Genomic DNA, 27,040 nt, shown 5'->3' with positions numbered 1-27,040 from the left:
AACACCACATATATTTTAACAACGTTTGTCTCGATTTTTTAAATGAATCAAGTGTGTCTCCATTCAAGGATGGACGTCAGACACCTGTGCAGGGTGGTCACTATCTATCTAAGCTAACATAACATATTCTCGATAATGCATGCACTAAATAACACTTGTTCAAAGTCTTTCAGTAGGTTATGTCTCTATAAAAGTCACACATATATCTATACTAACAATTACCATTGGATTATACAGGCCCTAGGGTCTTAGCCACTATAATACACCGGTTGAAGTGTGGGTCTGTGCTCACAAGAATCTCCGGTATGTGGCATTTGTTATTGATAAGCAACGATATACTATCATTGATATAAAGGCGATATACTGTATATTGATATGAAGGCGGTTCGCGCCGGTGGTTGCGCGGTGGCATGGGGGGCTGTGACGGGCGCGAAAGGCCAAGGTGCCAAACTAGATGTACACTTCAAAAAGTGTCCCACGCCAAGGGGCCATCGGTCACATGGCCTCCTCAGACCCCATGTCTCCAGGCAGGCCTCCCCTGAGGCAGGCCGCCCCCCTGCAATCCACATAAGTGTGTCTCCATTCAGCAGTCTTCCTGTGCCTTATCTGCACGCCCCAGGGCCATCCATCCCACCCCCCTCTATCAAAGGCGGTTCACACCCGGGGATGAGCGCTGGCATGGGGGGCTGTCCGGAGCGCGAAAGGCCAAGGTGCCAAACTGCATGTACACTTCAAAAGGTGTCCCACGCCAAGGGGCCATCGTTCACATGGCCTCCTCAGACCCCGTGTCTCCAGGCAGGCCTCCCCTGAGGCAGGCCGCCCCCCTGCAATCCACATAAGTGTGTCTCCATTCAGCAGTCTTCCTGTGCCTTATCTGCACGCCCCAGGGCCATCCATCCCACCCCCCTCTATCAAAGGCGGTTCACACCCGGGGATGAGCGCTGGCATGGGGGGCTGTCCGGGGCGCAAAAGGCCAAGGTGCCAAACTGCATGTACACTTCAAAAGGTGTCCCACGTCAAGGGGCCATCGGTCACATGGCCTCCTCAGACCCCGTGTCTCCAGGCAGGCCTCCCCTGAGGCAGGCCGCCCCCCTAATACCACGACATACATACGTCATTCATTCACAAACACACCCCAGTTTCTAATACTTTAAAAACCACTCTATATGTCTCATGAGAACATCTTTGTGCTTTGCAAGTCAACTCTTGAACGTGCTACCTGGGAACCACTGAGATCTATGCTAATCTGCTTGTCGTCGTGCTATCCGTGAACCTCTGTGACCGCTTCGAGCATACCCATCAGTGCGCTACCTGTGGCCATCCACCTATTCTCCCGCAACATACTGCTCTGCTTGCTGAATCCAACTGTTTGTTGGTCAAGGTAAGGCCATGTATCCTGGTCATATTTCGCAGATTTTTAAATTTCTATCTATTTTCCAGTAGAGTACAAAATAGTGCTATGTTCATTGGTCTCATTGGTATTGACTTCAGTTTCCATTGCTATGCTATCAATAGATCTATTTATTTTCATCTGTGACTATTGTGATTGAATTGCATCCTTCGGGGGTCCAGTCAATGTTAGCATGTTTCCTTCTCGTGCAAGACAGAACATCCAAGGGACGAGTCACATGTTCAGATTTCAGTCACATCAATTATACATTTCTGCAACTTATGCAAATAGCAAGCAGCACATAATGAACTGGTATAGTTCCTGCGACCAAAACAAACCTTGCATTGATGATTGTATGATTCATTTACTTTTGTATCAAATCTTTATTCTTGAAGATTGTATAATAATGTCGATATTTACTTTTCAGATTCATCAACAATGCCTGCCTGTTCGATTAGCGGTTGCCCTTCGAAGACCCATGCGAAATCTGAAGGAACTACAATGCATGTATTCCCGAAAACTGTTGATCGAATAAGAGAATGGGTCAGACATTGCGGATATCCACTGGATGAGCTGGAAAGTAGAGTCCAATAAGTCTTAGAGGACAAGAGGGGTGATCGATACCGCATCTGCAGCCGGCACTTTTCCTTGGACATGTACACAACTTCTTGGGTAACAAAGAAGAATAAACAGCGAACGACACGGAAATTGCGCGAAAACGCTATTCCCACTCTATTCGTCCACATTCCGCCACCGGTGAGTCAAGTGTACGGATTTAGCTTTAGGCCTTGCGGTAGTGTGTAGCCGAATGGATTAATAGATATTGTAGGTGTTCTATCCCTTGTAATAATTTCGATATTGATATGAGTGTATACTTTTTTGAATAATGACATTTATCAATATATTCTTTTTCGATTTCATAACCCACAAACGCAATGTATATATATATGGGGACAGGGAACTGTGCTGTATTGAGCATTTTTCAAGTATTCTGTCGGCTTACATGGCTATTTTTAATATTGGCATTTCATTATCAATCATTAATTGACCTTTACAACTTCTTGACTATCCCTTGAATCTGAAGCAAGAACATTCTACATCCTTGACGTGGTCGCAGTTATCAACCACTTCTAGCGCGTATCAGGTAATCTTACTAGGCTAATCCGCTACAGACTTGTTTTATGCATGTCAAGTAATAGTTTTATTCTATCGTGTAATTATTTTAAAGAATGTTTGGTTACTGCTTTCCAATTAATATACACCTTAGTTATCATCCACTGGTGTTTGTTTTCAGTTATAATTAGTGTTATCCATACTAATGCAAGTACTGTCTTTCAGGGAGATGCTGAAGCGTCCGCCACATCTACAACGTTTCTAGATGTTCCTCACCAGCAGGTGGTATGGATACTGACAGCTCCATCGAGCGTCATCATCAGAGCTGGAATTCTTGTCGTTTGATTGGTGTATTTTATGTTTTCGCAATTGTAATCCTCACTAATGCAAGTACTATGTTTCAGGCAGTTGATGGAGCGTCAACCCCTGCACTTGATGCAGAGCCTGACATTCAAGTATACGAATCGGCGCAACAGCTTTCGGAAGTGCGCACTACATTTGCAACATCCATAGATATTCTTCAGCAGCACGAGGTATGGATAATGACAGCTCCATCATGCGTGATCGTATAACGTGATTCCATTTGCTATACTTTCTTCCCTATTAACGCAAGTGCTGTGTTTCAGGGAGACGACAGAGCTTCCACAACAATCACAACATCTCATTTAGATGATGCAGATGTAAAGGAATCGTTGAAATAAGTCGATGAAATGTGATCATATTTGGATTTTCCTTCATTCTTTTGGACAATGCATCTTTCGCGGTTATCTCTTTATATGTACCTGTGCGTTCGACCCCAAGTGTGTGTTATGTTTCCAATATTGAAAACCATACTAATCCAAGTGCTGTGTTTCAGGGAGACGACGGAGCTTCCACCACAATCACAACATCTCATTTAGATGATGCAGATGTAAAGGAATCGTTGAAATAAGTCGATGAAATGTGATCATATTTGGATTTTCCTTCATTCTTTTGGACAATGCATCATTTGCGGTTATCTCTTTATATGTACCTGTGCCGTCGACCCCAAGTGTGTGTTGTGTTTCCAATATTGAAAAGCATACTAATGCGAGTACTGTGTTTCAGGGAGATGCGGATGCCTCCTCTCCAATACAACCATTCATGGCAGTCCATGCAGAGCCAGAGGTATGGATACTGACAGTTCCATCGAAATAGATCATCACTGGTCGAATACTTGTCCTTTGATTGTTGCACACAATGTTTAAATCGTATTTGGCTATTGAGATGTACCTGTGTGTTCGTCCTCACGTGTGTTTTATGCTAACAATATTTTGATACATAGTAATGAAAGTACTATGTTTCAGGGAGACGATGGAGCCTCATTCCGTGCTGTCTATGCGGATACAGAAAATATAGTGCTTGCAGCGCAAGAGGAAGGGAGGACATGCGGAAATGAATCGGAGCTACAGCGTGCAGATGTTGAAGGTCGAGTCAAAAAAGTTGCAAAGAAAAAAAAACAAAAAAAGGTTAGTTACAAACAGTTCATAACTTTAAAAATTTTTTTGTGGTGGGGACTATTTTATGTTTTTTTCCAGTCAATTCTACTACACTCCATCTTGTGTTTAAACTGAACATCCCTTTTCCAATCTCTCCTCCAGTTACCCGTGGGTGTCAGAACTATACACACACAGACAGTGAAGTGAATGAGAGATGTGGCTTGCCAGACCGTGTACACTATGGAGGAACTATTAATTGAGGCGTGTTCAGGCTCGAGATGCTCATGTCCAATGGCCAGAACATGAATTAACTGTGTTTGGAGACTACAGCAAAGTTGCATTGGACCATAGCTACAGTGCGACCGGACCACCACAAGAAGATGTTATTGAATGTATTGAAGATAGCTCTGAAGTAGTTGCAGATCAATTTACACAATCTACACCCGCCAAAGATTTGCCACCAAAAAACCTGTCGACATTGTTGTGTTCTCCCATCAATGTTGAAGTAATAGATGTCGAAATGACAGAGAATGAACCAGCCGCAGGATCCATAGGCGCATCAGAACTTGATATCAGCGATATTACTTTCCAATGTGTTGAAATCTTCACAACGTCAAAGGCCGAAACAACATTGACGCAGGATGACAGTCTAATGAAAGAGAGCAAATACATTGTATTCGACAGTTGTTTGATGGAAATTATAAGTATGCTGAAATGTGTGCGTTCCATTAGAGGGAATGTATGTGGGAAGCCATTGATTAATGTGACTCGTCAAATAAAAGGCAGTAACGTCAAAATAAATGCCGCCTGTAGATTAAATCATAGGTTCTCATGATCTGCACAACCGATGCTGGGGAAACTGCCAGCAGGCAATCTACTGTGTGCAGCTGCATCACTTTTTAGTGGCTCCAGTTTTAGAAAGTTAGAGGCTTTCTTTCAGTTTGTGGGACTCCATTTCATTTCTAAAGCGCTGTACTACACATACCAACGTGATTATCTGTTTCCGGCCATTAGTGATGCTTGGAAAATTGAACAATTGTCTCTAGCAAGTACATTCGAAGGCAAACGATTCAGGCTAGCCGGCGATGGACAGTGCGATAGCCCTGGATTTTCTGCCAAGTACTGCACCTACCACTTTCAGGACATGGATAGTAAGAAAATTGTGAGTTCGGTGGTCGTGCAGGTAACACAATGTACATCCTCAGTGGCCATGGAGAAACTAGGATTTATAAAATCAGTGGAACATCTACAATCGAGGGGGATGCACATCGACCTCATAGCCACGGATAGACACGTTTCAATTGCCAAGACAATGAGAGAGCAGTTCCCACATATTAAACATCAATTTGACGTATGGCATCTTGCTAAATCAATCAATAAGAAAATCTCGGCTGCAGGAAAAAAAAAAGGTTTTGAAAGTATTTTGCAGTGGTCACATTCCATCTTTGGTGGAGCTCAAAAACTTGTGAGGGGTCAGTGGAAATACTACTTGAAAAATGGTGGTCACTGATGCACCACTGTACCAACGTTCACCGCTGGACAGCAAATGAACATTTCCACCAATGTGAACATGGCCCTTTGTCCCCAGAGGAGGCACGGAAGAAGAAGTGGTTGATTCCATCTTCACCGACACACAAAGCCATTGAGAAGATTGTTTTCGACAAAACTCTATCAAGAGATTTGAGAGGACTGACAGAATTCTGTCACACAGGAGATTTGAAGGTGTTCCACAATATGTGCCTAAAGTACAGGCCAAAGCGCTTGCATTTTAGCTTTCGGGGCATGAAACATCGCACTCTATTAGCAGTCTTGGCCCATAACAGCAATGTCGGACGTGAACAATCTAGGACTAGGGGTAAAGTAAGGATGCCTCGCTACACTAAGGTGTTTTCAAAACGAAGTAAGCAATGGGTGATCAAACCAGTCTATGATGAAATGCAGTTCGACTTTGTGAAAGGCCTTATTGTTGCTGTGTTAGAGAAGCACAGATATGGAATTTTGGACGTTTCTGTACAGAGCAGTGATCCATTGCCAACAAACATTGCGACTGTGCCATGCCCACCCGATGCACAGCTGATTGTGAAGTACAAATCCTGGTTTAAATAATTGCAATACGATTGTCTTTTTGTAAATAAATGTTATTGTACAGTGTACCTGTAAACCTAACCCCTAACTTCACCATCATGGGTGGCGAACAAGCTGGGTGTCAACTTTGAATTCTCTCTATTCACCTCACATATGTGTATGTATATATTTTTCTCATGTCTCATCTCATGTAAATGTAAATGCTGCGCACTGTTAACGGAGGGGAGGCTTGCGTATTGCAAATAATAAAACAAACAAACAAATAAATCTCACTTTTAACTCAACTCCTGTGGTACTTTATACTTTCCATGACCTTCCGCCAATAATTAAATGTCTCAATTTGGGCTGCAAAGCTCGCAGACAACGGTGACAAAATTGGGGCACTTAGAACGCGCCAGCCAAGTGGGCCGTGGCATTTGGGAGAGAAGCCAGTTCCCATTTGCACATTGAGGCGCACTACATAGACGGATTCTAAACTTCAATTTCTCATAGATGCCTATACTACGTGATGTTGCAAATAAAGAATGCGAAGGACAGCGCCCAGATGAGGCCCACAAGTCGCACTGGAAGTATAAGGGTCTATTGTTTTTTGACCTTGAGACAAGGACCATGCCGAAAGAACTACATTTGAAGGGAGTGCGCAATAACGTAAGAGACTATAAGGCAGAAAATTCAGAAACTAGACCGAGTTTCAGTTTTAGGTCAGTATACGAAAAATCATTGTTAAGAGCACGGTCCGTTTTACAGACTGCAAAACCCTCGGGGTCTATCTTGATTCAGCGCTCACCTTCAAAAAGCAAACGAACTCACTAGCATCCTCCACGGCATATACTTGCAAATTGATCCGAGCATGTAGACCTTTCCTAACTGAGACTAGCTGCATCACATTAGCTAATGCTCTCATCATATCCAAGCTGGATTACTGCAATGCCCTTTATGCAGGCTCTAACAAGTATATCCTTAACAAACTACAAACTCTCCAAAATAACGCTATCAGAGTAGCCTTAAACATTCCTAACAGAGCCCACATCTCCACCTTTAGGAAAAATATCGATTGGCTAAAAATCAAAGACAGGATCACCCTTAAAATACTCTCACTCACATCCAAATGTCTTAACAACATTGCCCCCCCTTATCTGGCCAACAGAATCCACAAGAGAACCTCTAACCGTCCCACTAGACTGACCAACGCCTTCACCTTAGTGATGCCTAGATTCAAAAAGAGTACAGCCGGCGGCACTAGTTTCCCAATCATAGCTGCGCAAACTTGGAACAAACTCCCCTTGGATCTCAGAATGGACCAACCTTACTCGAGTTTCAGGCGAAAAGTCCTTACCTGGATCCGTGCCAATGACACTTAGCTGGACCTCCCCCTCCCACATAGACACTAGATATCTGCAACCAGCTGAATGACATCCGATCAACTAGACTTAACCCTAGCTCCGCACTTTTCCCCTTTTTCTTTTTTTCTTCTTTTCCCGTTGCTTTCTCACTATACCTACCGTTGATCTAAGGTGAACTGTATAAACTGCACTTTCATGATTTAACTGCGAATGTATAACGTGTATTTCTCCTGTAACTAAGTTCTTAAGCAACCTTGTACTGTTTGCGCCCAGCTACCCCTTCGGGTTTGGTTCTGCGCTATACCAAATAAACAAACAAACAAACAAACAAACAAACAAACGAAGAGACACAATGGAAATTTCAAATATAATGTAAGTAAATCTTTACACGCTTTTATACCGGAATGAAGATTTAATGAATGGATGCATGAATAAATGAATGAATGAAGAGCTAGGAAAAGCAAGTAAAACTGTTCGTAGTGGGCACATGGGCATGCAGGTCCACTGGTCTCACCGATCTCGCTCCATGGCCCAGCCACTTTTCCCTGCACTACGGGACTGTCTCTGTATCCTTCAGCCCCTTCTCCCGGCATTTACCTTGCACTTGCCACCAGCTGGCCCTATTTAATTTGTATTCAACTAACCTTGTACAGCCCATCCCCATGCGCGATCAGAAAGACACCTGGCCTAGTAGGATCGTTGTCTGTCTGCCCTTGTTCCCCACCTGCCTCGTCACGCCTAGTAACACTTGAGTATAGGCGCGTTACAAATGCCATATCATATATCATATCATTCCTCACGCATGTAGACTGTCCTTTATCATTGTGTGTTGGCCTCGATTTATCTTGTTACTTTTCGCATTGATTTTAGAGACGAACATACTCCATTGAACTACCCTTGCAAGCAAATAGTTTCTGATCGGCCGTAATAAATACAATGAGTAATATTAATGAAGTTCGGCTAGCGAGACTAATTATCATTTTTTTGTTTTCATAACAGGTATTTGATCCCTTACTGCCACTGCCATCTGTTTGAGACACCGGCGGATGGATTCTTCAGCAGACACCTGCAGCTTCGTGTCAACAACTGGAGCACGATCACCATATTATGGGACGATCGCCAAGGGCCCACATGCCCTTACGCTGTACTAGTGGCTAGAAGCAACATAACAACCTTTAGGCTGGACTAGTGCCTATTTGATGGAACAGCCTTGCGGTTCACCGCGCTTCCAAAGTGATTCTTTTTACGAAAATGAACACCCTGTGTACCATAAAGAAACACCGCGTGACTCAAGATGAAACGGAACAGTTATTGCGGATACAGATAAAAGAAAATAAATGGCTTCCGGAGTTCATATGGCAATTTCTGAATATTCTCTAAACATTTAATGTCAAATAAATGTACTTTACCAAATGTACCCTGTTGCTGTTTCATTGTAAAGTACAGTTTCATATTCCGAATTGTGGCGCGCTGTGTTGTGAGTTGATCTGTGTTGGTTTCCGGGTTCTGTGTGGAGTCGCGCAGAAGACGACTGGGCGCGTTTGCCTACGCAGCACAGTAACGTCACGGGGAGAGGCGGGGAATATGAATGTTTTGATAATGTCAGGCTCAGGGGCGGGGGAATTGATTTAGTGCCGCAAAAGCAGGTCAGCCAGGGCGATCGGGGAAAAGATAGGATTATCAGAAAATGGCGGCTCCCTGGTGCTTGTTTTCGCGTGCGTTTAATGGATGAAAACTTGGGTAAGGTCCATAGGAAAGTTTTCTAAAATCGAGCCACTTGGCTTAAAAAAACATGGCCGACCCGTTGGGACAATAAACATTTTTACTAGACCATGCCTTTAAGGGCAGCAGCGCCCGGGGGCGAAATAGCGCCCCCCTCTCGGCCACCGCACATACCCCTGTTTAACAGGGGGCAGGGGCGGAAGGGGGCGGGGCCAGGATGGGAATTTCTTTTTTTTTAAACCTCCTCGCCTTGGCGAGGTTGTTATATAGGGGCGTTAGCACCCCATTGTCATTGAATGAGCCCGCCGCTGCGGGTTCTTTCAATGACAATGAGGCGCCTGCCACTATGCTAGCTTGGGGGACCCCTTGAAAGACTCCCCCGAGCTGGCGTGGTGGGGGGGGGCTAATGGAGCCTTTTCTTAGAAAAGTGCACGCAGAAGAGGGGCGCATTTAAATGCACCCGCCGGCACGGGCACAATTTACAGTAAAAGGCTGCCTGCTACGCCTTCTCCCACATCTCCAGCTCGGGGGAGCCCTTGAAAGACTCCCCCGAGCTGGCGTGTCGGGGCTAATGGCGCCCTGGGGGGCGTGGCACCCCGGCTGGTCGCTCGGCTTGCCCCCCCTAAGGCCGGCTCTGGGAGCAGGGTCGGACTGGGGCATAACATTGTCTCTGAAAAAGTGGCCCACAGCTGCAAAAATGGCAATTCATCTCTTTTGTGACAGGCTGCTTGAATACTACCCAAGGGGGAGTTTTTTGATGCAATGTGATGCAAATTGTGCATTTAAAAGAATATTTATTCACAAACACTAGTCAAATCTACTAGCCGCATGGTGAATTAACTCATCAAACTGGCCTACATTGGGCAAAAATGTGGCCCAGTTTGGGGGTAAAAAAATGGTCCCACACTAGCATTTTGTGTTTTTGGTTCGGGCTTTGCCCTTTTGCCCTATAGGCCAGTCCGAGCATGGCTAGAAGTTGCACTTCCCCTTCCCCCTTGTTAAGTGGCGGGTGGCCAGAGATTTCTACTCTGTACATTCTAACATGACACTCTGCTCAGAGAGCTCATGTTCTTTCACTCCTCACCTTTATGAAAGCATTGTAATATTCCTGTACAAGCTCCGCCCCCCCACTCACCAAGCCAATCCCTTTCAGCCCTCAGATTCTCACTACCCAGACTGCCATATTCCCTTTGTGTCGCTCACCCTACACACGACCTAGTCCGCTGCTGTGCTTTTTCTACCACATTACGAAGACGGAGATGTTGGGTTATGTCAATGGAATTTAAGGTGGGGAGAAGAACGGAGACAAGCCTCCGCGTGGGGAGAGACCAGAGAGGCCCTGGGGTGGGGAGAAAGACGGAAAGGGGCCCCAGAAAGGGAAGAATACAGAGACGCCCCAGAGTTGGGATGGGGAAAGGGCAAATCCCTGGAGAGGGGAAAACACAGCAACCCCAAGAGTGGGTAGTGAGAAATAGAGAAGCCCTGGCGTGGGGAAAGAAACAAGGGGAAAGAGTGAGACAAGCTCCGGAGTGTGGAGAATACCAAGAAGCCCCAGATTGGGCAGAGAGACTGAGACAAGCCCCAGTGTGGGGAGAGAACAGAGATAACCCTGAGTGGGGAGAAAGAGCCCGAAAGGAGCCAGATCGGGGCGAGGGTGGGCAAAACAGAGGAAATTCTCCCCGAAGGGAGAAAGACTCTGAGAAGGACCAGCCGATAGGGAAACCAGCGAGACCTGGCTGGAGCCCCAAGCCGGCACCTCAGCAGTACACAATATATTTGTTTGTGGCTGTGATCACAGGTAGGAGTCTATGGTAAAGAATAAACAAAACACAATTTTTTAGGGTGAGAGGTCCCTCTACTCCCAAATCTCAGAATGTATACATGTGACTACATATACATTGTTTCACAATGGTATATTTTAATAATCTTTAGATAGAGTACCAAGGGGTATTCTGAAGAAACAATACAAATGAGTATGATCCACGCGAAAAGAGGATCTTAATGTACAAACATACAACAGCACAAAATTATTATCGGAGCAGTTGTGCAATGAAGACAGAAATCAACAATCATTAACATAATATAAAAAGATCACAATAACAACAGTGTTTGAACTGTACACTGTTCATGTGAAGTCGTTGACACAACAGCGTTTCGGCCTAAAACAGCTGTAAAGTGCAGCTAGGTGAGCAGGCCTTCATCAGGACGTGTGGTGAAATGATAGTAGTCCCGGGGTATCTATCAAGGGTTAATCCATAGCCAAGGTAAGACCGGTCCATACTGAATAGAGGAACCGAACAGCCATTTTGCTATGCTGTAGAAAACCAATGAGTGTCTGTGGACCCTCAAGTGGTAATGAGTGTCATATGCGTGAGGAAGGAAGGAGGAAGGGTGACAGAGTATCAAGGGAAGACAAAATACAAGTGAACCATGGAGAGGGACTCCAAGAGAGAAGACCCCGAAGCAGTCTGTCCGATCTGCAAAGTCCGAAACATGGAAGTGTGGCTAGATGCCACCACCACAGCACCCACCACAAGAGAGCAAACCTGTCAGAAATGCGTCTCATTAGAGTTGCTGATGTAATGGTGTTGGTGTGTGATCTCCGTAGTCTAAGAAATCAGTACCAGTTCTCTTGGGGCTGGCATGCAGACTAACATGCGATGCTGAAATCAGTACCAGTTCTCTTGCGGCTGGCATGCCGACTAACATGCAATGCTGAAATCAGTACCAGTTCTCTTGCGGCTGGCATGCCGACTAACATGCGATGCTGAAATCAGTACCAGTTCTCTTGGGGCTGGCATGCCGACTAACATGCGATGCAGAAATCAGTACCAGTTCTCTTGGGGCTGGCATGCCGACTAACATGCAATGCTGAAATCAGTACCAGTTCTCTTAGGGCAACAGGACACGTGGCGTAACATTGTAGAGCATGCGTCTGACAGCGGCAGCTAGACTCAAGACTACAGGTTAGTGGGCAGAATGTAATTGGACATACTGTGATGTCTGTGCTAAGAGGTGTGTGCTGACTGTAGCCCCAGAGGCCCAGGCTAACTTGCACGACACGTGGAAAGGCATGAAGAAACACCACACTGGAGTAGATGTACATAGAGCATGTGAACGTCCGTGCATGTGTTCAAAAGCATTGCACCATCAAGGATTCCAATCAGGCCACCACCTGCTCTGTCCACTGCTAAGCTGTACCTTACACGCCATGTAACATGCGGCCCTGCAGCTGGATGCTGGGGGGTAGGGGGAGAGAGCTCAGTTACGGGCAGGCCTGTCTGTGGAAGGCCTATGCAGGTCTCCTTGGGGCAGACATATCAAGGGCTCCTCAGGCCCCTGGCCTTTTTTCTTACACTACTGTCTCTAAGGCCACCCATGCCGTGTAGGTGGTAGGTACCGGCTGTGCAACTGGTTGCCATGGGTTGGGGTTCACTGCTCATCATTATTCAGTTAGGTAAGATAAGGGCCTACATGGAAGACAACAGTTAATCACATTTTTACAGTGGTTTCCTTTTTGGGGGTGAGGAGGAATAGTGCCGCCCCTTATCCCCTAACCACGCAAGCTCCTACACTACCTCTGGAGGGTGGCATTTCCACTGGCCTAGTGAGACACTGGCTCTCCCACACACCATAATATTCTCTAGAAATAATATTCTCTAGAAAGTTTATTGTATAAGCAGTAAGCAATCTGTATACTGCCATCACATCACTCATCCGGCACAATATCTATCAGTAGAAGTTTTGAGATACGGATCGTAAAAAGGGTCTGTAATCATTTTTTGTAATGTCTGAATTCCAAATTAGGTCAGAATCATTTTTTACACCTTTAACTTGCAAAGATATTATCACGATTACTACGATCTTCACGTATGTACACAGTATATTTACATATATTGTTGCCCTTCAAAAGATGGCAACCAAAACACGGACAGCCGTCCATGTTGAGTGTGGATAGTTGCCCTGACAACCCTAGCCTCGCAACCACAGCTATGCCTCGCGTTTATTTAGTCAGGAGAATGAAGACGATAAGGAGCTTGCGAGAGGCAGCTTCTACATCGCCAAGAAGGTAAGAGATACAAACAGAGACAGGATCAATTAGGACTCGTAATCCTAGTGCATTTCAAATAAGTAACGCTACTGTGTTCTTGTAGGTCTACGCTCGTGTCTATATTACAGCGGTCAAGCCGTACACTGATCCGCAACGAATCGCGCTTTCATACATCATTTTAAAGGTTACATTTTTATGCACGACTGCAGTTTGCATTAAAGAGCCATCACCTTGCATGCACTCACCTATAAATAGCCAACTTAGTATTAAAAATAATAACAGAGCACTTCACTACCACGCTAGATATAGGTAGTAGATTTATTTCATAAACATGGTCATTTCACATGAGGAACATGTAGTGTACGCATGCCATTACAAACACTAAATGCAAGATCCAGTAGGATGATAATACATCACACACTAGTTTAGTTTAGTTTATTATTTATAATGCGCAGTTATACCCAGGGGTATCAGGGCGCAGCATGTACAAGAATATGCGAAACTTGGTTACAAGGTGTAAAAGTACGAGTTGGCGTAGGGCGAATGTACAGAATAGCAGAGAAAGCAAGCAATATATACAATATATACAAGCAATATATACAATATATACACAATAGAGGTGGCATGCATACTAGTACGGATCACATGAGGAAAAACCTTGGCATTTAAATGTCTGGGAGGTCCTTCAGTTTCAGCCAAGAGATGACCTTAGAGCGGAAATTCAGGTAGGGCATGTCTGCTCTAAGGTTAGGGGGCAAAGAGTTCCAGAGTTTGGCTGCTTTTACCGGGAAGCTGTTACCTCCTATGGTGGCGAGTTTGTAATTTGGGACAGAGAGGCAGTCTTTGTGAGCCGTTCTGAGGGGTCTCGCGGAAACTTGTCTATGGAACCTGTTAATCAGGTAGATCGGGGCGGCATTGTTGAGGGATTTGTAGGTGAGTGAAGCCGTTTTTAGGAGAATTTTATCTCTGGTGGAGAGCCAGTTGTTCTGTTGACTGAGTCCTGATATATGCTCTCTTCTGGGGATCCCTAGGGCTGCTCTCAGGGCGTTATTCTGGAGAGTTTGTATCTTGCTAGTGGTAGCCTTGGAGGATCCTAGGTAAAGGGCATTGCAGTAGTCAAGGCGGGATAGTATAAGGGCTCTGGCGATTGTAAGACAGCTGGTATCTGACAGAAATGGTTTAGCTGAGCGGATAAGTTTGCACGTGTATGCAGATGAGGATGCCAGTGAACTCAGTTGTCTTTTGAAGGAGAGGTTAGAGTCTAAGTAGAAACCCAGCGTTTTAACCTCCTGTCCAACTTTAATGTTGTTCCCATCTATCTTGAAAGAGTTGTAGGCCGGGCTAAGTTTCCTTAGACTGTGTGTTGTGCCCATGATAATAAGCTCTGTTTTCTCATCATTCAGGCATAGTCCGTGAGTGGCCATCCATGCCTGGATGATGATGTACACCCTATTTAGCAAGGCCAAATCCTTTCCATAATCTCCAGAAAGCGGAAGGAGGATCTGAGTATCATCTGCATAATTAGTGTAGGTGATACCAAGATGATCCAGATCATCGAAAAGGGGCTTGGTAAATATGTTGTACAGTGTAGGGGAGACGCAGGAGCCCTGTGGTACACCACAAGTGATGGGTATGGGATCTGCTGCAGCTGTGGGCGAGAAGACCCTCATAGTTCTACCGTTAAGGAATGAGGTGATCCAAGAGATGGCCTCAGGCGAGAAGTGTGCTGCTGTGTGGAGATGTGAGCATAGGACAGAGTGGTCGACCAGATCGAAAGCAGCAGAAAGGTCAAGGAGGAGGAGCAAGGCAACTTGTCCTTTGTCCCTAAGTGTGTCAATCTGAGCTTTCAGGTCGATGAGTGCAGTCTCAGTCCCATGTTGAGGGCGGAATCCTGATTGTCTGGATCCTAGGAGGTGGTGTTCTTCCAGGTGCCTCTGTATTTGAGCGTAGGCGACCTTGTCTAGGATTTTTAGTAAAAAGGGAACAGTTGTTATAGGTCGGTAATTGGTAGGTATGGCTGGGTCAAGAGTAGGTTTTTTTAGTAATGGAAGTACCCAGGATTGTTTTAGATTCGTGGGGATGGAGCCAGTGGTGAAAGAGGCGTTGATCAGTTTCGTAATGAAGGGTGAAAGATCGCGAGCAGCGTCTTTGATAAGCTGTGCTGGGCAGAGGTCTCCCTGGCAGTTAGAGGGTTTCAAGGACAAGATAATTTTTTCTACGTCAAGAGTATTGACTTTTGAAAATTTGAAACGGGTGGGGTCTGTGGTTACGCACTTGTCAGGTCTTCTGGAGGGGGGCAAGTCTTTTAAGGTCGCTTTTTTGCTAGAGATTTTAGTTTGGAGGGTCTTGATCTTATTGGCCAGGGCATTCTGAATTTCTGAGCACCAGTTTTTATCTTTGGTGCAGGTGTCAAGGGGTAGTATGGGGGTTTCAACTTCTTTGAGAATGGAAAAGAGTTCTTTCATATTGGACTTGGCAGATGATATGCGAGAGTCAAAGGAAGTTCGTTTGGCCATGTATATTTCTTTTTTGTAAAGTGCAGTTATTTTAGAAAGATTGAGTTTGTTAGCAGCTGAGGGACATTTTTTCCATGTAGTCTCGCAATTTCTCTTTTGTTGCCTCAAATTTTTGAGGAATGGTGTATACCATTTGTTGAGGTGTGATTTCTGTTTGCTGGGTCTGAGTTTGAGAGGGGCGATGAGGTCCAGTGCTGTGGCCATGGCTTTATTATATTCCTCAACTAGGATCTCTGGGTCTGTGTTGTCCGGAAGTGAATCAAGAATGGGGAGAAGGTTCGGGATGAGTCTTTCTGCCGTAATGTTTTTCTTGTTTCTGGTGAGAATAGGTGGGGCTGTTGTGATAGGCGTGGGTGTCGGTCTATCGGTAGTTAGCCAGAACGAGACTAGGTGATGGTCGGACCAGATTAACGGTGAGATATTGGTGATGTTTGCTACACAGTTGTAATCGGCCACCCAATCAAGTATTCTACCTTTTGAGTGAGTGGGGGCCATGCTTCTTTGCGCGAAGCCTAGTTCAGCAAGGGTGGTGGCAATAGAATTAGATATAGGGTCTGCTGGGTCGTTGTAGCCAAGGTTGAAGTCCCCCAAGGTGAGGACTTGAGATGAGGTTTTAAGATTACTAGTTAGGATGGCGTTAAGGTCTTCATCGAAGGTACTGATGGGTCCTAGCGGACGGTAGATTAGGTGTATGGTAAGTGTTTGGGTGTTGTTGAGTGGGACTTTGACTGACAGGTTTTCGCAGGATTGGACAGTGTAAAACGGAATATTGTGGTGATATACACGCTTAATGAAAAATGTTTATTTCTCTCTTCTCTGTATATGTTCTATCTTTATGTATTTGGGTACCCTGTTTTTTACAATGTGTTTGATTTTTTTGGTCACATATTTAACAATATTGATATCTGTTACGAAATTTGGTTATGTTGATTAGACAAGGCCAAGACGAAGGACTACATAGTCCGAAATGCATTGGCCATCTAATGATGTTTGCTCATAGAAACGCAACATTATACTAATTTTAGAAAATTAACAAATAAATTATCTACAAATCAAATATTTTCAACTGGATTATTAAGATGTTTTAATGTTTGAAGAATCCCAATGGGAGATAAGGGTGTGCAGCCCACACCGCAGGCATCATTGCCTAGGTCTCTTTCACGTTGTTTATTTCCTTTGTGCTTGAACATGGTAGCACAAGTTAATGGGCTGCACCCCAGAAGAAATATTATTGAACTGAAAACATATTTTGAAATCGATTTAACTTAGCAGTGCCCGCTCAATTCTCAGCTTTTTCTCACACACTTGCCAGAACAGCACTCTGCACACACAATTAGCCTTTGGAAACCTGTGCCCTGCTTTTGGCAAGAGCCCATCGTCGGTGGGCGTGTTGGCTTGTTACTCACTTGCAAGTTTGAGGGGTAAAGTAAGATCGATAAGGTGGCATGTGTGTGTGCTTGGAATTGTAAGACCCCACCTCAGCAGTTTGCTTGAGGGGGTTGGAGGAGAAAGATTTGAGGACAAGATCACAAGACTTGGAGGAATCTCTCTGTCCCAGAGAGAAATTTCTTTTTTTCGGTATTGCTGCTTCTGCTCTTCAGGATTATTTGAATTCCCCTCATCCTTAAGAGAAGTTTTGCACAGAAACAAGAAAAGATTTTGATCAAGATAGAAAAAATTTCTGGCTGAGGATGTAGATGGTGGAGGCAGCAGGAAAAAGGAACAGTGGGAGAGAAAGAGGAATTACCAACAGTTGCATGCTGCCATGTTGAAAAAGCTACTTTAAGAAAAACAAGCATTGCCAAAGCCAACATGTTTGGCTGATGTATAAGCATTGCATATTCATGGCATCATATCCCCAGTTACGCATAACAATCACCATCTACTGCCATCATATGCGTAGCAAGCACATTCTGTTGCCAAGCAGTGGAACAATGTACTCGGGTTCTGTGACAAAATGGCTTCTGATCTGCAGGAGCACCAGTGTGAGCAGTGGCTAAATCGCTCACGCAGCCCTCACACTTTTACGAACCAACAGTGATCCCAATCTCAAGGGTAAAGCAGGCACAGCTCAATTATATTCCTCCTTCGACGTTTCTGGTAACGTGGGCCGAAGCCAAGCTATACTCTCAGAAGGGGCGAGTAGCACCCCAAACAGCAATATTACAACAGTTCGAAAAAATAAACACATGTTATGGAACTGGCCTCATCGAAGCCAGGCTCCTAGACGATCAACTGCTGTGAGTCACGCGGCCTGGCAGGGAGGAGTTACCCAACCTCCCGCAATGTCACTAGAGGCAGGCATGCACTCCTTTCTCACATTTACTGAAATGCAGAGAGGCAGGTGCCTGGAATTCACATTGCCTCTCGTAGGTAGTCTGAGCTCACAGGGTTGACACTGATATGCTACACATCAGATGCAGTTTTTAATAATTACGTGAACCATCAGCCACCATACCAAAACCTAGCTATGGCTTATATTTTCAGATAATCGGGGCCACCATGTTGGTAGTTTAGCATAACTATGTGGTTTTGGAAGAGAGATGCAGATTTCAATGTAATCACTGCAGTGACTCTCCTGTGAAACAGGGAACCTATGAACTGTGAACCTGTTTGGGGCTGCAGATCAGGATACATATGCAGACGGGCACAGGTGTACACTATGCTTTTGGCATGGAGTTTCATGAAAGGAGAGGTATGGTTAGCAGACCACCCTTTCTGGGATGGAATTAAGCACATCATTTTATTCTTGGATTAAAATAAAAAAATCAAGGGCTCTTACACCCGTACCTCGTAAGTATGCATACCATATGCCAGTTATTGCTTTCATTTGCCAGGAAGTGCCATCACATCCCGGGGTATTCACCAGTTCAAGGTTTTGGTATTAAAATATAAAGGTACCTGCACTACTGCCAGATATTGCAATGAAAGGTCCAGGCACTTGCCAATCACCCTCAATGCTCATGTGCCTAAACCCTTGTTAAGGATGTGTGCAATTAGCATAACCGTGGCAGGTTGCAATAAGGTCAGTTTCCTCAGCAATGCCAGCATATATTAAGCACAGTCAGCAAGGCAGTGGCAGAATCCATAATGTCATGTTGGAAAACGGTGCCATGGTGAATTATTCCCAGTTTACAATTCCATAAAAGGTTTCAAAATGACCCATTGGAACAGCCGAGCCATGCTGCATCTTGCCCACTTATCACAGTAAGGCCAGATACTATTAGGCCTACTAGAACACAAAAGCCATCATATATTCCATTATGCCCTGTTAGCATACTAAGGCCACATCCCATTATTCCTAGTTGTCACATTAACTAGATATCAGTAGCTTCACCAGCAAGCACAATAAGCCCAGATTCCAGTATGCCCAGCAAGCCCTGCAGAATTCGATACTTTGGAGACTGTACACGTGTGCTGATGAGGGCAAAGTGTGAGCTCAGTGAAGTGTGTGTGTAGATGCATTGGGGTGCTGGGCATGCTGTGATTGGATTTGTTTGTATTATAAATTACATTTATATCCATAGGCTTCTTAGCACTCACAAATGAGAACCTAAGCACTGATAAATGTCACTATCTGACCTTTGTGGCTCTCACTGACAGAGGTAGAGCATTTCGGAGCCAAGGAGCCTCTACTGAGTAGGCATTCCAGAGCCAAGGAGTCTCTACTGAATGGGCATTCCAGAGCCAAGGAGCTTCTACTGAGTGGGCATTCCAGAGCCAAGGAGCCTCTAGAGTAGGCATTCCAGAGCCAAGGATCCTCTACTGAGTAGCATTCCAGAACCAAGGAGCCTCTACTGAGTAGACATTCCAAAGCCAAGGATCCTCTACTGAGTAGGCATTCCTAAGCCAAGGATCCTCTATGGAGTGGGCATTCCAGAGCCAAGGAGCCTCTACTGAGTAGCATTCCAGAACCAAGGAGCCTCTACTGAGTAGCATTCCAGAGCCAAGGAGCCTCTACTGAGTAGCATTCCAGAGCCAAGGAGCCTCTACTGAGTAGCATTCCAGAGCCAAGGAGCCTCTACTGAGTAGCATTCCAGAACCAAGGAGCCTCTACTGAGTAGCATTCCAGAGCCAAGGAGCCTCTACTGAGTAGCATTCCAGAGCCAAGGAGCCTCTACTGAGTAGCATTCCAGAACCAAGGAGCCTCTACTGAGTAGACATTCCAAAGCCAAGGATCCTCTACTGAGTAGGCATTCCTAAGCCAAGGATCCTCTACTGAGTAGGCATTCCTAAGCCAAGGATCCTCTATGGAGTGGGCATTCCAGAGCCAAGGAGCCTTTACTGAGTAGGCATTCCAGAGCCAAGGATCCTCTATGGAGTGGGCATTTCCACCCATGATTTTCTTTCAATATGTAGGAATCGGCAACAGGAGGCCAGATGAAGAATGAAGATCCTGGCTTAGTAAATAAGGTTGACATTTGTTCTGAACGATGGGGGCACTTGAACCCTGAAACATTTGTATGAAATACAGAAACAGTCATTTTGGAATGGGCTGGAGTGTAAAACCAAAACATAAAATGCTTTAGCTCTTTCGTTTTACGCTGCAATTCATGTTCCTGCTGACATAAGGTGGAGGAGGGGCATAAGGGGAAATTACATCTCCCCCGTACTTTCCTCCTTGTGAGCACTTCGTTTGAATCCTGCATGAGATTTTCATGCAGGCGTAAAAAGAATAGATTCCAATGTAACACACCTCACATTAGCACCTGTTAATGAGCAGGCAGATTCCATTGGAATTCATTAGTAAACGCAAAGCCTCCAAAGTGTACTTTCAGGAGGTGTTTTATATCTCAGGAAGCAGAGAGTAAAACTGAAGAGTAAAGGCAATTTTGCCTCATTGTACCGTTTAGTTTTACTCTCCGCTTTGAGAGTGATGAAAATTGCATGCAGGGGACCCCACAGCACGTAAGTGCAAATGTAAGAGGTCCCCTCCATGCAATTGCTGTCTGTTAGAAAATGAGCCGCAGAGCATCTTAAATAGAAGTCGTAGCCGGATAGGAAGCCAATGCAGTTTTCTCAACACAGGCGGAATAGGTTCTCTATGACCCACTCCGGAGAGTATTCTAGCAGCAGCAGCATTGGCGTGGCAGGGGATAGGGTAAGAGGACAAGGAAGAATCTATTCCCATAGTCAAGTTTTGGAGAAATAATAGCCACGCTACTCATGTGTGGCCTTCCGCACGCAAAAAGGGTAACATTTTCCTAAGAATCTTGAGATGAACAAAGCAAAGACCACCCTCTCCCATGGCAATAAGACACTGTGAATCTAAAAAACAGGCTTTAAACAGGAGAGGAGGGATGGGGGAACAGGAGCCCATGTATGAAGGGCAAAAAGCTTGGCGCCAACACTCATTAGGGCTGGCCACGATTACGATTTCCATCTTTGTCTGTATTCAGCTCCAGTGCTCCACTACTCTGAGGCACAAGCTGAACACTAGCCTCAGCTTCCAAGCGTACTAGAACCTGTGCATCATCAGCGTAAGAATAAGAACCCAACATCTTTTATCAATTAAGGTTGAGTACAGATATTTGAAAAAGAGGTGATCTGGCGTAATCCTGAGGACACTACAGGTACAGAGGGTGCAAGTCGGAGGCACAAAGGCTCACGGTGGTAGTTCATCGTTGAGATAGAAAGAAAGCACCGGCTCGAATGAGCTGATCTATCAACAGTCTGTGTTCGAAATATCGAGTAACAGTAAGGTTGCTTCACTGCCTTAATCTACTGCTTTTCCGAGGTCAATTAAGACTGACAGAAAGACCATTCAGTATCCCTAGAAGGTTAGAAAGCCCGCCTATTGGGCACCTAGAAAATTGGAGGATTGCCTTCTCCACCGAATTCCCTCCAAAAGGAAAGAAATAGGTCACAGACAACTTGGGTCAGTTGGATTAAGTGCAGCCTTCTTCGAAAAAGGTTTCACAATAACTTGTTCAAATTTAAGGGGCCCTAGCACCCTCCAAAAACTAGTGCTAATAATTTGGCTTAGGACCAGGGGCAAGGATGCAAAACCTTCCTGAGACAGGGATACGCAGCTCATCCGGACCTAATCACAGGAGCCCATTGAGAGATTTCCTGTGTCAAGACCAATGTAAACTCGGAGAAGGCAATGTCGCCAGTAAGTACATCTTCACCTTTCCACTGGGTCTCATCATCCTCCATAGAAAAGCAATTTAAAATAACCTTAGAAGCATCCTGAAACTTCAATATTTCGTTGGAAAAAGGAGGCAATCTGATTGCACAAATCACCGGTGGCAGATGGATCTGTAGTGAAACCTTTCATATAGCTTGTCCAGTGGTTGCTTAACTGCAGAGCCTGGTTCTGCAGGGTTCGGAATTGCTGTGAGCTATTTAGCTTCTGGGTATAGCCTACAAGAGCCTGGCTAGCTTGGCAGCAATAGTTACCAGGAACTACCGTTGGCTCTCCAATCCAACTGGTGCCACACAAAAGTAACTTGAAGACACTCAATATTTGTGCCTTGGAAAATTGTATAAAAGAGGCAGGAGAGAGGAGAGGAAGAGAGGCAGGAGAGAGAGGAGAGAAAGAGTTGGCAGAAATAAATGTGACAGAAACGAGGCAACAGTAATCGATGAAATCACAAACATGCAGTGACAGGTTATGGATGTTTTAGCAAAGATAATTAATTACTAAATGAGAGTTGAGAATTAGCAGCAAGACAGAAGAACTGAGGAAATGAAAGGAAAAGCAATGTAAATAAGAATCAAATGTAAAACCAATGTGAAGCAACATGGCAAGAGCCTGCAAGAAATCAACAGATAATCTACAAGAGCGAAAGAGCAATATCGCAATAGAAAGAGGTGCTTATGGAATGTGCATTATGGGTGCACGCCACAGTTTAAAAATAAAAAAGCAAGTTCCACTATCTTTTAGGCTTTCCAGAGTGTCTTTTCTGGCATAGCCATCTCTGGTTTTAAAAAAGTTTAATTTATTTCAATATCTTAATTTATTTTAATCTTTGCGTGCTGCTCATTTTTTGTCACCCATTAAGCGTTCACCATCCTGAAAAGTAATTTGTAAGACTTCCATTCAATAGCTCCAGTGTTACGATGGTCAGAGAAAATCGTTCGAAATTCAGGAGCTACTTCCAGCTCCTGCTTCATGAATTCCAATTTCAACTGCTGCTCTCCGTGCTCAAAATGACCTTTGCAGCTTTATTACTTTGCATGCGTTTTGGGTTCATTAGGCATATGAAGTGGAAGTGCTTTAAGGAATGAATGAGCCGAACACGCATCCAATCAGAGTGTGCCTGATGCTGCCATTTTAGAGTCAGGCAAAAGCTGACCAGATGAATCCTCAACAACCAGGAAAGTTTAAGTGCTGCATCCTCACACAAATACATCAAACAGCAATATTATTTTGTTCACCATCTTTCAGACCAAAGGGTTGGAATGTGCTCCTGAGCTTCCAATAACTTCTTGAATTAGCTCAATATCTCACATAAAAGAATTCAAAATGGGACAAATAAATTTCAGAATGGAAATATACATTTGAGCTTTGATTAAATAATTGCTCCAAGAAGCTTTGATATCTGCACGCTGCGTGCCACTGGGAAATATCACACATAGCTGAGCCAATAAGGCAAGTGCATCTGAATGGTATGAAAGGATATCCTAATTTTCTTAGTTTTAAGACAAATTACTTTTTTCCCCCCCGACTGGAAAAATAATCGATTTAGAAAGACTGCTCCGTGACTGCACAGAGTGGTCTTTCTGAATCGGACTGTCACGCCCCTGCCACACACGAGTGCGTGCAGGGGCTTACAGGCGGAGTGAGACGGGTGTCTGATAGTCTGTGTGTGTGTGTCGCTGTGTGCGTGCTGCGTGTATGTGTGTGTGCGCGCAAATTGTGTGCATATGCAGGGCGGGGTAGGGGGACAGGGAGGAGAAACGGAGGGTTTGGCGGGTGAAACCACCTGGAATAAAAATTTAAACCAACACCCATGTCCTTTTGCTGCTTTCTGAGGGGCGAGCACAATCGACCGAAAAAAATCGGTCTTTTTTATGTGTGACCTTCAGAAAGCAAGTAAATGACATAGAACCATTCTCTTATGGGCTCTTCTCACAGGACTGCCAGGACCTACAATTGAAAAGGTCTCATGAGACTATTGCCTCAGTAACATGACCAGTCCTGTGCCAAAGAGTGTAGAGAAGCAGGAAAATGAACCTAACGATACGTCACTGCAATTATCACCACTGGAGTTAACAACAGTAATGGCTTCCTTCTGTGTTAGGCTGAAGTAGGAGTCAACAACACTGGCCAAGCTTACAAACTAACAAACAAACAAACCTTCCGATAACTGTCTTCCACATGAGACTACAATGTTTCATTCACTTAAAACACTCTTCATGCTCTTATAAACATCGCTAGGAAAAACCAAAACACATGAATGAAAGCATTGTTCCAGTTCCCTGCCCCGAGAGTTACACGTGTTCTTACCTCTGCATTCATGTTGTCTGCGAGACTTTCAAGGAACTGGCTTTCGATGGGGTTCTGCTGAGTCAGCAGAGTTAAATAGTGGCTGAGCTTTTCATGGGTTGTAATGATGGTGCCTTCTCCAAACTTGTCAAACTGAGGCCGCCCAGCTCGCCCAAATATCTGCATGACATCTAAGATTCCAAGGTCAACAAAGGATCCTCGTTTGGCATCATATATCTGGGTTCCCTGTTGGGCAAAATGTGGTTACAGAAGAGCATAAATGCAGGGGTGTATATTCGCGTGGAGGTGAACACAGGCGTTACAGAAAGTCTGAAACTTTTAATTATCATGTTAAATGTCCCCGAATGAGTTCCACAAAAGGTTAACAATTATAGTTAATGGCAGATCCTACAACTGGGCCATGCATTAAGCCATAAAACAAAGAATATTCCACTAGCAAAAAAGTAATCAAAAGAACAATGTGCTACTTACTGAAAGAGGTGCCCTCATGTGATGCATTTAATCGTTTCGCTCAGCCACCATGAAGGAAGCACAAAATGAGTTGCCCGGCCACCCTGCAAAATTAACATTGCCTCCACTTCCCGCCCACGCCTAACAGTACTTACTCTATGAAGGCCATCTGCATTCCGACAGAACCCTTTGCCCAAATTAGTTTTCCTTAAGCGCAACTGGTTTTTTTAATGCATACATGTTAAAATTAATGTGTCAAAGTGTTTATAAACTTTACACATAATTAAAAAAAAAAATCCTTTGGCCTCTCCCCCTCAAAGCCTGGGGTATAAATCACTTGACCGGTTCCATAATCCTCCCGTTTTCCTTTGTTCCTTTTTTGTCCTTTGAACAGTTAACCGAGGAGAGGGCTGCTGGGCTGATCTCTATTTTGGCCTGAGGTTTCGACCCCGCTGCTGGGCTTTGTGGGCCTAAGTATACTGTTTGTGGTTTCCCCCTCAGACCCTACTGGGGCAACCCCTGGCCTAGTATGGGGTAACCTGGGAGTCGCTGCAGGGTGGAGAATAAGGGGTGCCCAGGCTTAAAAGTGACCGCAGCAAACCTACCGCGTGGTCCTCTTTTCCATACCTCATTATTTCTTCACAATTATTGGGTAGTTTATGCAAAACTCTTTTGGCTTCACCTGGGTTCCAAACCCTCTTGTTACCCGCTTCTTGCTTATGCAGTAACATTAACTGACCTGCATTCGCCCCAGAGCACCCCGGTACAAGTACCTTCTCTCTTGTACTTAATGGAGCTGCGCTGATCAGTCGGGCATCCTGACGCTGGTTTTTGTTCCTCTCTCTCCTCCCAGGTAGGTGTTGGGAGTCACAGTGACTAGCGCTCGCTCTCTGAGAGCCTTCGGCCTGTGTCCTGCGGCAATCAGGAGTTCTCTGGGTTCCCCAGCTCCAGCTGGGAACACATAATACCAGCCAATGCTGGGGTGCAGGTCCTCGTGCGGCTCTTTCATGTCGCAGCATCTTCCTCCCTTCGACACACACACAGCGCCCTCTTTGCCAGTCTTGTTTAGGTTTGCACCTCGCCACAAGCCATCCACCTTCTCTCCAGGCAGGTTCTCTCTGCAGTGCGGTGCAGGTCTGCTTTTAAGCACCTGTGGCCTCTCAATAGGCTGCAGGTGCCAGTAGCTTGCCTGACCCTCATTATGACGATTAGAAGGACATGCCTGATTCTTTCTATGCGTCTTCCTTGTCCCAGTTTTAAAGGGACACATTTTAAAGTTATAGAGTGTGTGTGTGTGGAAGAGATAGGGGACCGTTATATGGGAGATTCCTCTCATTATTTACTTTTTGAGTTGATATATATTTGAGGAGTTGGGGAATCATTACAGAGTTCTGAGGTAGTTCTACCTGGCCCATATAGAGAGAGGTCCTTCGGGTTAGTCCTTTCCTTGTCTTTCTATAACAAGGCTGTTTCCATTTGTTATCTTGAGTGGAGTGAACCGCAGTCTGATAACATGACCCTATAAAAGCTTCAAGGATGAGAGTTTCCTCGTGAAATGGAAAGGGGGAATACTGTGTCTCACCTGCAGACATCCTCTCCCCATTCTGTTATGTCCCTCCACCCAATGATCCTCGTTCGCATATCCACCCCCCAGGGTCGGGATCCAAAAGTGATGGCCCTTCCCTGGCCACCTGAGAGGAGGAAGAGGGGGAGATATAAGTGAGAACGCCCTCATGTTTCTCACAGAGGGAAGGGCAGCCCCAGGCCTGGTTAAGTATGGGGCACTCTGGAATTTGCTGCTGACGATCAGGGGTGCCCAGGTTTAAGAGAAGCTGCAGCAAGCAGACTGGCTGGTTTCTTGCTTTCAGAAACATTGACCCTGCGGCATGGTTTACGGGTCTAAGTCTGTTTATTTCACTCTCATTCCCTGCTGTAGGACTTTGGAAGGGAAGGACAACCCCAGGCCCGGTGAATAGAGGGCACCCTGGGAGTCTCTGCTGGGATGAGCTCCATGGGTGCCCACGCTTGAGAGTGGCTGGAGCTGGCTCTCCCCTGGTCCCACGGTTACTGGGATTGAGTGGCAGAAGTCAATGGAGGAAAGAGCACTGCAGGAAGAGTCCCCTCCAATGAACCTTGAGATCACAGTGAGTAGGAGAGAACTGGACTGCAGTGACAGTGTTGTTCTGTATATTTCACATATGTGGCCGCTTTTCAGTATATGGGGTTTGGTGGCTCCCCACTGAAGATTGGAAACAAGGCTTCTGGGCAGATTCTGCTGGACTTCCCAGTCTCTTGTTGGCACTGCCCCAAGTTGCAGAAGTGGCAGCTTGAGAATGGAATAGGCATGAGCAACATTTTGGGATAGCCTCTTGCAGTGTTTGCTAGGCTTCCCTGTTGCTGAATGTGGGTACAGATTTGGGTGCTGCGCCCTGTTGCATCAGTGGCAGACTGCCGCTGG

At 45.1% G+C, this 27,040-nt stretch overlaps 1 protein-coding gene across 2 annotated transcripts in view; it reads right to left on the bottom strand.

Annotated features, from left to right (window-relative positions):
- Positions 1–27,040, bottom strand: part of ASCC3 (activating signal cointegrator 1 complex subunit 3) — a 2,962,611-nt gene that overhangs the window by 991,736 nt on the left and 1,943,835 nt on the right. For both annotated transcript variants that reach the window (XM_069606524.1, XM_069606525.1), the window contains exon 17: positions 24,133–24,357. In XM_069606524.1, the coding sequence (XP_069462625.1) occupies positions 24,133–24,357 (225 nt within the window). The remainder of the gene's footprint in view (positions 1–24,132; positions 24,358–27,040) is intronic.

The sequence above is a fragment of the Ambystoma mexicanum genome, chromosome 4p (genome assembly GCF_040938575.1).
Source record: "Ambystoma mexicanum isolate Mex_15411 chromosome 4p, UKY_AmexF1_1, whole genome shotgun sequence".
NCBI lineage: Eukaryota > Metazoa > Chordata > Amphibia > Caudata > Ambystomatidae > Ambystoma > Ambystoma mexicanum.
Note: the sequence above shows the minus strand (reverse complement) of the source record. Positions and strands in the feature narration are given on the sequence as shown.